This window comes from Schistocerca piceifrons, chromosome X (assembly GCF_021461385.2).
Source record: "Schistocerca piceifrons isolate TAMUIC-IGC-003096 chromosome X, iqSchPice1.1, whole genome shotgun sequence".
Taxonomy (NCBI): domain Eukaryota; kingdom Metazoa; phylum Arthropoda; class Insecta; order Orthoptera; family Acrididae; genus Schistocerca; species Schistocerca piceifrons.
In genome coordinates, this window is record NC_060149.1 from 146,745,825 (window position 1) to 146,759,175 (window position 13,351).

The window sequence follows — 13,351 nt, forward strand, 5'->3', positions numbered from 1 at the left end:
ACGCCTCGTACATGGGGCAGACTGTCAGAAGAATCGAAAACAGATGAAGGGAACAATCAACTAAACCAACCAAGTAAATCAGCTGTCGCGAGCATTGCCACGAATATAATCGTGAAATTAAGTACGATGAGGCCAGTATTGTGATGCAAACGCAAAGCCTCTGCGATAGCGTAAGTAAGGCGTCTATAAAAATAACGCTGTCAGAAAACTCAATAAACGGGGACGGATGTTTCAATTTACACAAGGATTGTGGTCCAGCTCTTAATTTATTAATATCACACTGGCCATCTAATGCACCGGAGTTGGGATACGCTGAAAGAATTTGTGTTTTACGGAAAATAAGAGCGGTCTCTGAGAAACAAAAGAGCATCAAAGGGCATAGTGAGCGTCGGGAGCCGATCTAAGTTATGAACTGCGGTGCGAGAGAAGCAATGTTTCACAGTCTGATTGGAATCCAGGCAGCGAATACAAATAACAGCAGATCTTGTAGCACATTAATAAGATGGCTGGGTGTGTCGTAGAAATATTGTACATATGATGGAGCTCTGCAGAATGCCTGGAAGCTCACCATGAATCAAGAAGACCGAGAAAAAGTAAATGGGAACTGTATGTCAACGATATACTTGAGTATTATTAAACTGAGCGAGGTGGCGCAGTTGTTAGCATACTGGATTCTCATTCGGGAGGACGACAGTTCAAACCCGCGTCCTACTATCCTGATTTAGTTTTCCGTGATTTTCCTAAATCGCTCCAGGCAAATGCCGGGATGGTTCCTTTGAAAGGGCATGGCCGACTTCCTTCCCGCCGGCCGGTGTTGCCGAGCGGTTCTAGGCGATACGGTCGCAGGTTCGAATCCTGCCTCGGGCATGGATGTGTGTGATGTCCTTAGGTTAGTTAGGTTTAAGTAGTTCTAAGTTCTAGGGGCTGATGACCTCAGATGTTAAGTCCCATAGTGCTCAGAGCTATTTGAACCATTTGAACTGCATTCATCCTTCGCTGACTGATGACGTTGCTGTTTGGTCCCCTTCCTGAATCCACAAACCAACTGTTACTTTATTTTTAGGTATTGTATTTTGTTTTGAACATGTGCGTTTCAAATTCAGGTAAGTAAATAAATGAAAGCATTCCATTCTCGTTCAGCGTCACCTAAGTCCTATGCGACATTTCAAGCCTGAATTTTTGCAGCATCAGGTGAGATCGGAAAGGCGATATGGTGAAATAATGGGATCTTTTATCAGCACGGTCCTGTTCGAGTTAAGAAGAGTGTGCACTGTGACGATAATTTGTGTGCCCGCAGCGCTACAGAAGTTGGTGGAGGAGCTGCAGACGGGGAAGGACATGCACTACCAGAACGCGGGGCAGGACGAGCTGGTGATGGCGACCGTCAGCGAGCTGGGCTTCCCCGTCTCCTTCCAGCTCAAGTCGCTACTGCTGGGCCGCGCCACCGCCAAGGCGCGCCTCAACCTGCAAGACCACGACCTCTCCGTCGAAGGCTCTGCACTGTGAGTACCATTCCTATCGCGATAAGGGTGTACACTGCGTGGCCAGGGTTCCCTCGGACCCGCTCCTCTGCTGTCATCGTCACCGAGTGTGGACACCGCAGTGATGGGCTCGTATTTAGGAGGAACGGGTACACGATCACCACCCGGCCATCATTTTTATAAATCGAATGAACTGAACGGTGTGTTGGTTCCTGAATCCAATCTGTTATTATAGAATGAAGGCTTTTACGGCAGGTGTTGCCACCACTTATCACTTCCGGGCTGAGATACCGTGGTCCATACATAAGACTTTCCCCTGACGTTTCGCCTTCGACTGCAGAAGGCATCCTCCGAGGACAATCGGCGAACTGTGATGATGTTTGGTTTGTGGGGCGCACAACTGCGCGGTCATCAGTACAAAGACCCAATTTTTACGCAGTCCAGTTTTTACACAGTCCAATCTAGCTACTGTCACTAATGGTGATGAGGATGGAATAATGAGGACAACACACACGCCCAGTCCCCGGGCAGAGAAAATCCCCAACCCGACCGGGAATCGAACCCCGGACCCCGTGGTCGAGAGGCAGCAACGCTAGCCACTGATTACGAGCTGCGGAGAAGGAAATCGATAATAGATTTCACTTAACACTTCCGGCCTGAGTAGCCGTGTTCCATACATAAGACTCTCCCCTGACGTTTCATCTTCGACTGCGGAAGGCATTCTCCGAGGACAATCGGCGATTGTCCTCGGAGGATGCCTTCCGCAGTCGAAGGCGAAACGTCAAGGGAGAGTCTTATGTATGGAACACGGCATCTCAGCCCGGAAGTGTTAAGTGAAATCTATTATCGATTTCCTTCTCCACGTCCCTCTGTTCCCAGCTTCTGGTCCATTTCGAATGACCTCGTCTAAATCTGTATTTAGATACATCTGTATGGCTACTCTAGCTTACTCTACTTAAGTGCCTGGCAGAGGGCTCATCGTAGCAAATTCACACTATTTCTCTTCCGTTCTACCCCAGAACAGTGTGGGAAGAGGACGCAAAAGAGTAGTGCAGGCAGTCTCTTTAGAAAATCTGTTGTATCTTCTAAGAGTTTTGCCAGTAGAACGCGGTTTTTGCTTCGCGTTCCCTACAATATTTTCTATGTGAACGTTCCAGTTTAATTTGATCGTAATTCATCATTTTGGTTTTCAGCTCCTCGTGTTGGCCGTGTTTGCAGTTAAAATTGTTGGATGTGAGGTCCGCCAGTTATGCAAAACACCGTTTTTCATCAGTAACCAACATGTTTCGGCTCCACTGTGCCATCATCAATGGGTTTTCCATTTTATTTATTCTGTAATGTGAAAATTTTTGTTAAATGATTATAAAATTATGTGGATGTTTAGTTCAAACAATAGTTCGTTTCTTATCGTAAATACCTTTACATTTGGAGTGCATCAATTTTCCGGATCAGTTGAGTGTTATGGTTCAAATGGCTCTGAGCACTATGGGACTTCACAGCTATGGTCATCATTCCCCTAGAACTTAGAACTACTTAAACCTAACTAACCTAAGGACATCACACAACACCCAGTCATCACGAGGCAGAGAAAATCCCTGACCCAGCCGGGAATCGAACCCGGGAACCCGGGCGCGGGAAGCGAGAACGCTACCGCACGACCACGAGCTGCGGACACTTGAGTGTTAATTACTACACGAAAACGTAAGTAAAAACGAATATAGGTGCGAAAACATCGCGACAAACAAAATTACATTATTGAAGATAGGTTAACTCCCAGCAAAAATGTTTCTCATCAACATCGTTTGGTTGCAGATGACAAGCTACCTGTAGTAATTAACACACAAGTGATCCGGAAAATTCATGCAGACCAAATGTAAAGGTATTTACAAAAAGAAACGAACTATTGTTTGAATTAAGCATCCACATAATTTTATAATCATGTAACAAACATTTTCATATTAGAGAATAAATAAAAACAAAAACCCACTGATGATGGCGCAGTGGTGCCGAATCATGGATGGGTACTGAGAAAAAACTGTGTTTTGTATAACTTGCGGACCTTACATCCAACAATTTTGATCGTAATTGTAGTCCCTAGGTTTTTGGTTGAATTGACTGTTGTGTCCGGCTTTGTACACAACGGTAAGGAGAGGTGGGCTACGGAGTGGTGCGGCAACTGTCGTCGTAGGAAAGAATAGCAGGATAATGATCAACGTACAAGTTAAAAGAGCAAACAGAAGATTTTCTTAACTTGCATTTCTCCAAGCGAATGAGGACTCATTACAAAGAATACTACAAGAAACAGAGCCCAGCTATCACAATGTCAACTAGGAAGAAGCTCGCTGTGCTGAAGCACGAACTATGGTGTCGGTGCTACGGCTAGGTGGCGTCTGCATAGCATCCCGTGGCGAAGTGACTGCGACCGCAAGGGGGCTGAGCCCGCTGCTGCCGGCCATCCTGTATTGCGATGGCAGAGGGCATTCCAAGCACAGAGTCGCTGGAGGTGTGGCGCAGCGGACGCGCTCCCTTGGGCCCGCGCAACCGCTGTCGTTGTCAGAGGGAGACTTTCCATTCTGTTACCAATGTAACGACGCCCATGGCGCGGTATCGATACGCAGTATCAAAGTGACAGTCTTTAAATTTGTCTGATTTATCGTATAACCGATATTTAAAGCGTTCCTTTTAGTATTAATGTGAATGACCTCACACTTTTCTTTATTTAGAGTCGGTTGCCACTTTCTGCAAAAAAATGGTTCAAATGGCTCTGAGCACTATGGGACTTCACAGCTTTGGTCATCAGTCCCCTAGAACTTAGAACTACTTAAACCTAACTAACCTAAGGACATCACACACATCCATGCCCAAGGCTGGATTCGAACCTGCGACCTTAGCAGTCGCGCGGTTCCGGAATGAGCGCCTAGAACCGCACGGCCACCACGGCCGGACCACTTTCTGCACTATACAGATATCTTGTCTAAATGTTTTTGCAACTGGTTTCGATCATCTGATGATTGTACTAGATGGTAAATGGCAGCATCATCTGTAAACAATCTAAGAAGGCTGCTTTGTAAATATACATTAGGAGCTGCAGTGTAGCCGCAACACTTCCTTGGGGAACTCCACTCATCGCATCCATTCGCACACATGAGGCCGTACTCCACAGGCATGTAGTTTGATTAGAAGCTACTCGTGAGGGACAGTGCCAAAAGCACTCTGGAAATCTAGAAACATGACATCAATTTGAGATCCCCTGTAGATAACACTCATTACTTTGTGTGAATCAAGAGGTAGTTGTGTTTCACAGGAACAATATTTTCTGAATAAGTGCCGACTATGTGCCAATAAGGATCTGTCCGTGGTATTTGAGAGAAGTTGGATCAGGGTGTTTGGAGCCTTAGTTTTTAATTTTTTCAAATGATGCATGATTTATTCTGTCCCTATACATTAACTCACACAACACACACCATTAGGACTCATAAACTCCTTATCATTTCCTGAACGGCTGTTGCAGCATGCTAAAATTTGTGTTGGGTCACAGTTTCCCAGACTGTTCTATTCTGGCCACCTTGTTCATATGTACATCAGTATGGTTTAGCTTACGTCTAACAATATGTAATCTTATTTTGAGCTATATATATTCTCAGTGATTCGATCCAACATTTTTTCCAACTGTACTCAACATTCTCCCAAAGTCTTTGTTACAAATTTTACTCTCCCTGTGCTCCTCTAGTTTTTCCACTTGGCTGCTTTCGCATCCAAGCACTGTATGCTTTAGCAAAAGTTGCAATATATTGTCCTTTCTTCTGATCCGGATTGATCGTAGATTTCTTACCACTACAATTCTTTTTAATGTCACTTCATTTCACAGTTAATTTGTCACTTAGCATGTTGCACCATCCTGTGCCACATTTCAAGTGCTTTCAGTTTCTTCTTTCTGATTTCGCATAAGTCTACTACAAACGTGCAAGACTGTGTTCCAGACCAGTAGTTTCTGAACTTTGTGTCTCACTTCTGTTGCAATGCCTGGTAACAGTAACGCTTTTACGCTGAAAAATTGTCCCTTGCCTATAGTAATTTGCTTTGGAAATCTCCATTACTTCGTTCATCTTGTCTAACCATGATCCCTGGATAGCAAAATTCCTTCATGTTTCTACTGCATCTTCCAGTCTTTATTCTAAGATTGTCATTTTTATGCTAGTCTTCTTAATTTTTTGTATTAGTTCTGTCTGTGTTCATCCCAGCACTGTTTAAACCGAAATTTGTTCTACATAACCTGTGCTTTCCATTCAGTTATACTACTTTTTCCTTGCTTACAGCCAGTATGTCGTGTATGAATCTTAACATCTCCCCCTGATATTTCTTTAAAAATCCGGCGTACCCATTTGGCACATACAGCCACACATACACTTGTTTCAGTTCACTCATTTTTCTGGTAATGCAGGGTGAACAGTAATGAAACCTTTAAACTGCAGGGACTGATTCTTGATTGGAAATGGAGGAAAAAAGGTCGTATGTACATGTGTACGGAAATGCGTCGTTGCCACGGTAAATGGCTCTATGTGCCGTGTGTTCCGTGTTGCAGATGATAGGGATAATAGCAGTTGTCCTGCAGGATACATGTAATCATACTTTGCATTACACCATATTGGCTGGCCACTTGCCTAGAGCTTGTACTAGGGTTCGTCTCGATATCCTATAGACCCGGTTCTCCGAATCTGGTGTATGCTTACATTGCCACCTCCGTGCACGTTCGTCTGTCTGAAAGAATGCCTGATCACACAGACGCCCCCAAAGGGCCTTGGGTGTTGTGTGATGTGATTGGTGTCTGTGAGGGTGTTTGTTTTGGTATAGCCGTGCTGCCTCTCGACCTTTTCCATCTGGTTGGCCATACACAAACACAATTTCGGCTTGTTCACAACATAAATACCGAACCGTTCTGCTGCTTATAGTACGCTGTGTCAGGCACACAGTCTTCAACACACATGCAACACATGGCACGTGGCCAGAGGAACTTTCATTCGTTGGCGACATCTATGATACATTTCTGGACACATGTTTGTAGGACCTTTTTTCCTCCATTTCCAGTCAGGAATCCGTCTCTATAGTTTGTCGGTTTTATTAATGTTCACCCTGTGTACCACAAATTACGTCACTTTCAATTAGCACACATGTGCAATCTTGCATCTAGACGTAACTCAAGTAATTATTAGAAATATGAAGTCCCAAGTCAGACTTCAGTATAGAATTTAACCTATGAACGGCTATTCCAGACGCAGTGATGCGCCCTAGGATAGCAAACGCCCATTCTTGCGCTTTGATAGCTCTTCAGAACTTTTCTTTCACTTTTTTCGATGCTAATCTGATATAAAAGTTAAACCACAGCTGTGATGAGATACAACCCGTCTTTACACACTGGTTGAAATGAGATTGTTTGTTTTGCCGGCCGAAGTGGCCGTGCGGTTAAAGGCGCTGCAGTCTGGAACCGCAAGACCACTACAATCGCAGGTTCGAATCCTGCCTCGGGCATGGATGTTTGTGATGTCCTTAGGTTAGTTAGTTAGGTTTAACTAGTTCTAAGTTCTAGGGGACTAATGACCTCAGGAGTTGAGTCCCATAGTGCTCAGAGCCATTTTTTTGAGATTGTTTGCCTGTATTTTACACTTTTATTACACCACGAGATTTGGGTACATGTTTTAGAATCCTCATCTGTCTGTGTAACTTATTACTATCATTGTCAGAGCGAATGTGATTTCTCTATGTGACTGTTAATCACAATGGAACAGAGAAGACAGATGCTATTAATTAAGCAGCTTCAGCCTGTGTCTACACATGATGAATTACGAGGTGCTGCAACATTGGAGTCTGACCCAACTGCAGTGGCTGCCCGTAGCTATGGGTGAGTGTATGTTTACAAGGTGATGTGACAGCTCTTGTCAGTCCTGGACAAGTTCATTGGCTGACTAACATGTTGTCATCAAGTAACAGCTGGTATCTTAGCTGGATGTATACATGGGCTGGGACAATGTGCCGGCCGGTGTGGCCGTGCGGTTCTAAGCGCGTCAGTTTGGAACCGCGTGACCGCTACGGTCGCAGGTTCGAATCCTGCCTCGGGCATGGATGTGTGTGATGTCCTTAGGTTAGTTAGGTTTAAGTAGTTCTAAGTTCTAGGGGACTGATGACCTCAGTAGTTAAGTCCCATAGTGCTCAGAACCATTTTTTTTTTTTTGGGACAATGTGCTGTTGCGTTTCAGGGTGACTTGGCAGATTCTGTATGAGCTGGGTGTGTACATGGGTTGGGATAAGATGCTGTTATTTGCAGGGTAACACGGCAGGTGCTGTCCGAGCTGCATGCGTACGTGGGTTGGGGTGGTGTGCTATTGTGGCAACTGCTGTCTGTGCTGGACATGTACACAGGCTGGAACAACACTTTGTTGTTTGCAGGGTGACATGGCAACTGCTGTCTGAGCTTGGGGTGTACACGGGCTGGGACGATGTGCTGTATCTGGCAGCGTCGCACGCCACATCACTGGCGCGTTTGCCAAAGAGCAGGCTGCGTGCCAGCCTGAAGGACGAGGCGCTGCAGTTGTCTGTGGAGCCCTTGGCGCCGGACAACGAGCCGCAGCTGCTGTTCCACCACAGCTGCACGCCGTTCACGGCGCAGCACGACATCCTCAGCCTGGCACCCGCCAGCCTCAGCAAGAACGCCAAGCCCGACCTCACCGCGCCGGTGAGTCACATGAGCGGCTGCATGTTTTATTATCATCGTATACGGGCTGCCCAACACTTCTTTTTGTTCTTGTGGTCTTCAGTCCGAAGACTGATTTGATGCAACTCTCTATGTTACTCTATCCTGTGCAAGCCTCTTCATCTCCTAGTAACTATTGCAGCTTACATCCTTCTGAACCTGCTTTGTATACATCTCTTGGTCTCCTGGTCTCTTACGATTTTATCCACCCCCCCCCCCCCCCCCACCGTGCCTTCCAGTACAAAATTGCTGCTTCCTTGATGTCTCAGAATGTGTCATACCAAACCGATCCCTTCTTCTAGTCAGGTTGTGCACTAAGTCTTTTCTCCCCAATTTTATTTTTAGTACCTCCCCATTAGTTACATGATCTACCCATCTAACCTTCAGCATTCTTCTGTAGCGCCACATTTCAAAAGCTTATATTCTCTTCTTGTCTAAGCTGTTTATCGCCCATGCTTCACTCCCATACCAATATTTTCAGAAAAGCCTTCCTGACCCTTGAGTCTATGCTCAATGTTAACAAATTTCTTTTCTTCACAAACGCTTTCTTGCCATTGCAGACAACATTTTATATCCTCTTTCATCAGTTATTTTGCTGCCCAAAAAGCAAAACTCATCTACTACTTTAAGTGTCTCATTTCCTAATCTAATTCCCTCAGCATCGTCTGATTTAATTCGACTACATTCCATTATCCTCGTTTTGCTTTTGTTGATGTTCATCTTATAACCTCCTCTGCAGACACTTTCCATTCCGTTCAACTGCTCTTCCAAGTCCTATGCTATCTCTGACAGATTACAATGTCATCAGCAAACCTCAAAGTTTTTATTTCTTCTGTCTGGGCTTTAATTCCAATTCCAGATTTTTCTTTTGTTTCCTTTACTGCTTGATCAATATCCAGACTGAATAACATCGGGGATAGGCTACAACTCTGTCTCAATCCCTTCACAACCACTCGTTTCCGTACAAGTTGTAAATAGCCATTCGCTCTCTGTATTTTACGTCTGCCACCTTCAGAATTTCAGAGAGAGTATACCAGTCAGTATTGTCAGAAGCTTCTCTATGTCTACAAATGCTATAAATGTAGGTTAGCCTCTCCTTAACCCATCTTCTACGAGAAGGCTAAGGCCAGTATTGCTTCACGTATTCCCACATTTCTCCTGATCTTCTCCGAGATCGGCTTCTACCAGTTTTTACATTCTTCTGTACAGAATTCGTGTTAGTGTTTTGCAACCGTGACTTGTTAAACTAATAGTTCGGTAATTTTCAGATCTGTCAGCACCTGCTTCCTGAGGAACTTGAATTACTATAATTATTGGATATATGTGCCGCCTTTTACGCAAACACAGTTTTTTCTTGTTATCCAAACAGGTTTCCGCACCTCTGTGCGATCACCAGCGGGTTTTATTTATTGAAAAACTTCATCTTACACTATATGGTTTTGCAGGACAATCTGTATGGTGTCCTGCAGTGATAGCTTGCCATGTTTTGTTGTGACTGCTCCTTCTTCTATCGCGTTCTGAGGGCACTGAACACACATATTAGACGAATTTGGTGTAATTGCGGTTTTACAATCGCCTATTTGATTTGGGGAACTCGTGTGCACGATGATTGGCACACCACATTTAGTGAAATAAAAAGGACTGATCCACCAACAACAACGGAGGGCGAAGTTTTGACAATTCCAACCACTCGTACTTGCGAAAGTTCATAAAAATCATAAAAAAATATTTTGTATTACTTCTGTTACCCTTCTTGTAGGCGGATGTGACCTATGCTTTCTTCCAACTACTGGGCATAGTTTATCGTTAGAGGGATCAACGGAATATTATATGGTAATTCAACCACAAATTCTGTTTAAGGAGTTCATCGGTCACTGGATCTTTGTTCAGTTTTAGCAAATTCAAATGTTTCTCAAAGACACTTACACTAATGCCTATATTTTTCGTCCTTGTATTAGTGTTAGATTTAAAGTGATTGCCGGCCGCGGTGGCCGAGCGGTTTTAGGCGCTCCATGCCGGAACCGCGTTGCTGCTACGGTCGCAGGTTCGAATCCTGCCTCGGGCATGGATGTGGGTGATGTCCTTAGGTTTAGGTAGTTCTAAGTCCAGGGGACTGATGACCTCAGATGTTGAGTCCCATAGTGCTTAGAGCCATTTGAACCACTTTTTAAAGTGATTAATTACTCCTGGATTTTCCTTTATAAAGGAACATTTGGAAAAGAATTCAGTCATTTATGCTTCTGTTTTGACATTCTAAATTTCTTTTCCTGTGTCATCCTTTAGTTGAGTGTCTCGATGATAACTTTGGTACCACTGACAATCTCACGAATTTCTTTGGTTTTTTTTGACACGTCTTACAATAATATTATGCAACGTTAGTCACTGAAGACATCATAAACTGCCGTTTTGTCAGCCCAAGGCGTTTCACTGAGCATCTCTCCATCCATACTCCTATGCTTTGTTTTACAGCTCTCAAGCATTAGTCGCTGCTTCCATAAAAGTTTCTTTACAGAGACTGAAAACCATGAAGAGTGCCCGACTATGAACCGTTCCCCAAGGGACATATCTATCCAGAGCTCGGTCAACTATTCTTTTAAACTTAAGTTACCGTTCCTGTACCTGCTCCTGCCCAGAGCTAAATATACCGACTTCCTCGTTGAGATATGACATGAAGGCATTTAGTAATGTTTCGAAGTATGTCTTCACAATCACTCCTAACAAAACTGTAGCCATCCAGATTCGTTGCTAGAAAATGGTAACCAGTTAATAGCCACATCATTCAGCTCCACCTTCTTAGAGTGAGACACAGACGCTACTACATCCACCATTTCCAATTCGTCACTTACTTCCTCTAGTTCCAAGCAGCTATTCTTAAATTTGGAATAATTTCTACTCCTGGACAAAGAAGCAACACATTAACGGCGCCAGTTTGTCTATTTTTAGTAGCGAACTATCTGAGTACCTGGCATTGCCCAGGTATCTCTTAATTCCAGTCTTCTATTCGTCCATCTCCTCCTTCCCCCTTTCTCTGTCCATCTCCTCTTCCCCCCTGTCTGACCATCTCCTCTTGACCCCTCTCTCTGTCAGTCCATCGTCTCCTACCTGTCTGTCAGCCCATCTGCTCCTCCCTATCTCTCTGTGCATCTGCTCCACCCCATCAGTCTGTTCATCGGCTCCTTCACTATCTCTCTGTCCCTCCCCCCTCCACCCGTCTGTACATTTGCTCCTCCCCCTCTCTCTGTCCATCTGCTCACCCCCTCCTCTCTGTCCATCTGCTCCACCCCATCACTCTGTCCATCAGCTCCTTCACTAACTCTTTGCCCGTCTCTTCCCCCTCCACCCATCTCTGTACATTTGCTCCTCTACCTTCTCCCTGTCCATCTGCTCCTCTATTCTCTCTCTCCACTAGTTCATTTCCCATCCCTTTGTACATCACTTCCTCCCAATTATAAGTTAATTTTCGCCTCCCTGCTCTAAATCCATTTCCTCCTGCCCCTCTCTACGTCCAATGCCCCTCCCGCTTCAGTTCCTCTGCCCAACTCCTCCTATTCCCTTTCTCTATTTCCTTCTCCACTTTTCTCTGTCCATCTCCCCCTCACCCTTATATGCATCCATATACTGCTTCCCCTCTCTTTCTGACCATCTTCTTCTCCTCCACTCTTCTCTCTCCATCGCAACGTTATCATCCCCACCCCCGTCCACCCCTTCGCCCTCCAAACAGTATTTCTTGTGAGATATATACCAAGCTTGGTTGAAATAGATACCTCTACATATACACTGAAGAGCCAAAGAAACTGGTACACCTGCCTAATAATGTCTGAAGTGCTGGAGGGAACTGCCACCGTGAATCCTGCAGGGCTATCCATAAATCTGTAAGAGTACAAGGCAGTGGAGATCTCTTCTGAAAAGCACGTTACAAGACATTCCAGATATGCCCAATAATTTTCATGTCTTGGGAGTTTGGTGGTTATCAGAAGTGTTTAAACTCAGAAGAGTGTTCTTGGAGCCACTCTGTAGCAATTCAGGACGTGTGGGGCGTCCCATTGTCCTACTGGAATTACCCATCCATTGGAGTGCACAATGGACAGGAATGGATGCAGGTGATCAGACAGGATGCTTACATATGTAACACCTGTCGGAGTAGTATCTACATGTCTTAGGGGTCCTATATCACTCCAACTGCACGTGTCCCACACCATTACAGAGCCTTCATCAGCTTGAACAGTAATCTGCTGGCATGCAGGGTCGATGGATTCATAATGTTGTCTCTACACCCATACATGACCATCCGCTTGATACAATTTGAAATGAGACTCTTCCCACCAGCTAATATGTTTACAGTCATCAACAGTCCTATGCCAGTATTGACTGACGTAGGCGAGGCATAAAGCTTTTTTGTCATGCAGTCATCAAGGGTACATGAATGAGCCTTTGGCTCAGAAAGCCATATCGATGATGTTTCGTTGAATGGTTCACACGCTGACACTTGTTGATGACCCAGCATTAAAATCCGCATCAGTTTGAGGAAGGGTTGCACTTCTGGCACTTTGAATGATTCTCTTCAGTAGTCGTTGGTCCCGTTCTCGAAGGATCATTTTCTGGCCACAACAATGTCGTAGATTTGATGTTTTACAGGATTTCTGATATTCATAGTACATTCATGAAATGGTCATATGGGAAAATCCCCACTTCATCGCTACCCCACAGATGCTGAGTGCGATCGCTCATGCTCTGACAATAACACCACATTCAAACTCACTTAAATCCTGATAACCTACCATTGTAGCAGCAGTAACCGACAGTAGTGGAACAAGGCCGTCACCCCACTCTCCATTGTTGCCAGATGTATCCAAGATGGTGCCGATGACGTCATCCAAGATGGTGACCTGTGACTTGGAAACAGCACATGACGTCACCCAAGATGGCAGCCGTGACGTTAGCTGATGACCCGAGTACCACTATCCAAGACATCGTCTATTTTTGTGGGAAAGTGCCATGCCTCCCCTGCCACATTCCCCTGGCTGGATGATCAAATTCCATCAGGACAATGAAACACACTATGGCTACCTCCACTAACGTAAGAAAATGGTGGGAAAAAAGGCTACTTGGGCTACCTCAACTAACT

At 44.8% G+C, this 13,351-nt stretch overlaps 1 protein-coding gene across 1 annotated transcript in view; it reads left to right on the plus strand.

Annotated features, from left to right (window-relative positions):
- The window catches only part of LOC124722225 (vitellogenin-like), a gene marked incomplete at its 3' end in the record, with an annotated part of 444,892 nt that overhangs the window by 275,026 nt on the left and 156,515 nt on the right, over positions 1 to 13,351 (plus strand). Inside the window, exons 15-16 of the mRNA XM_047247418.1 lie at positions 1,298 to 1,502; positions 7,923 to 8,208. Coding sequence (XP_047103374.1) covers positions 1,298 to 1,502; positions 7,923 to 8,208 — 491 coding nt within the window. The remainder of the gene's footprint in view (positions 1 to 1,297; positions 1,503 to 7,922; positions 8,209 to 13,351) is intronic.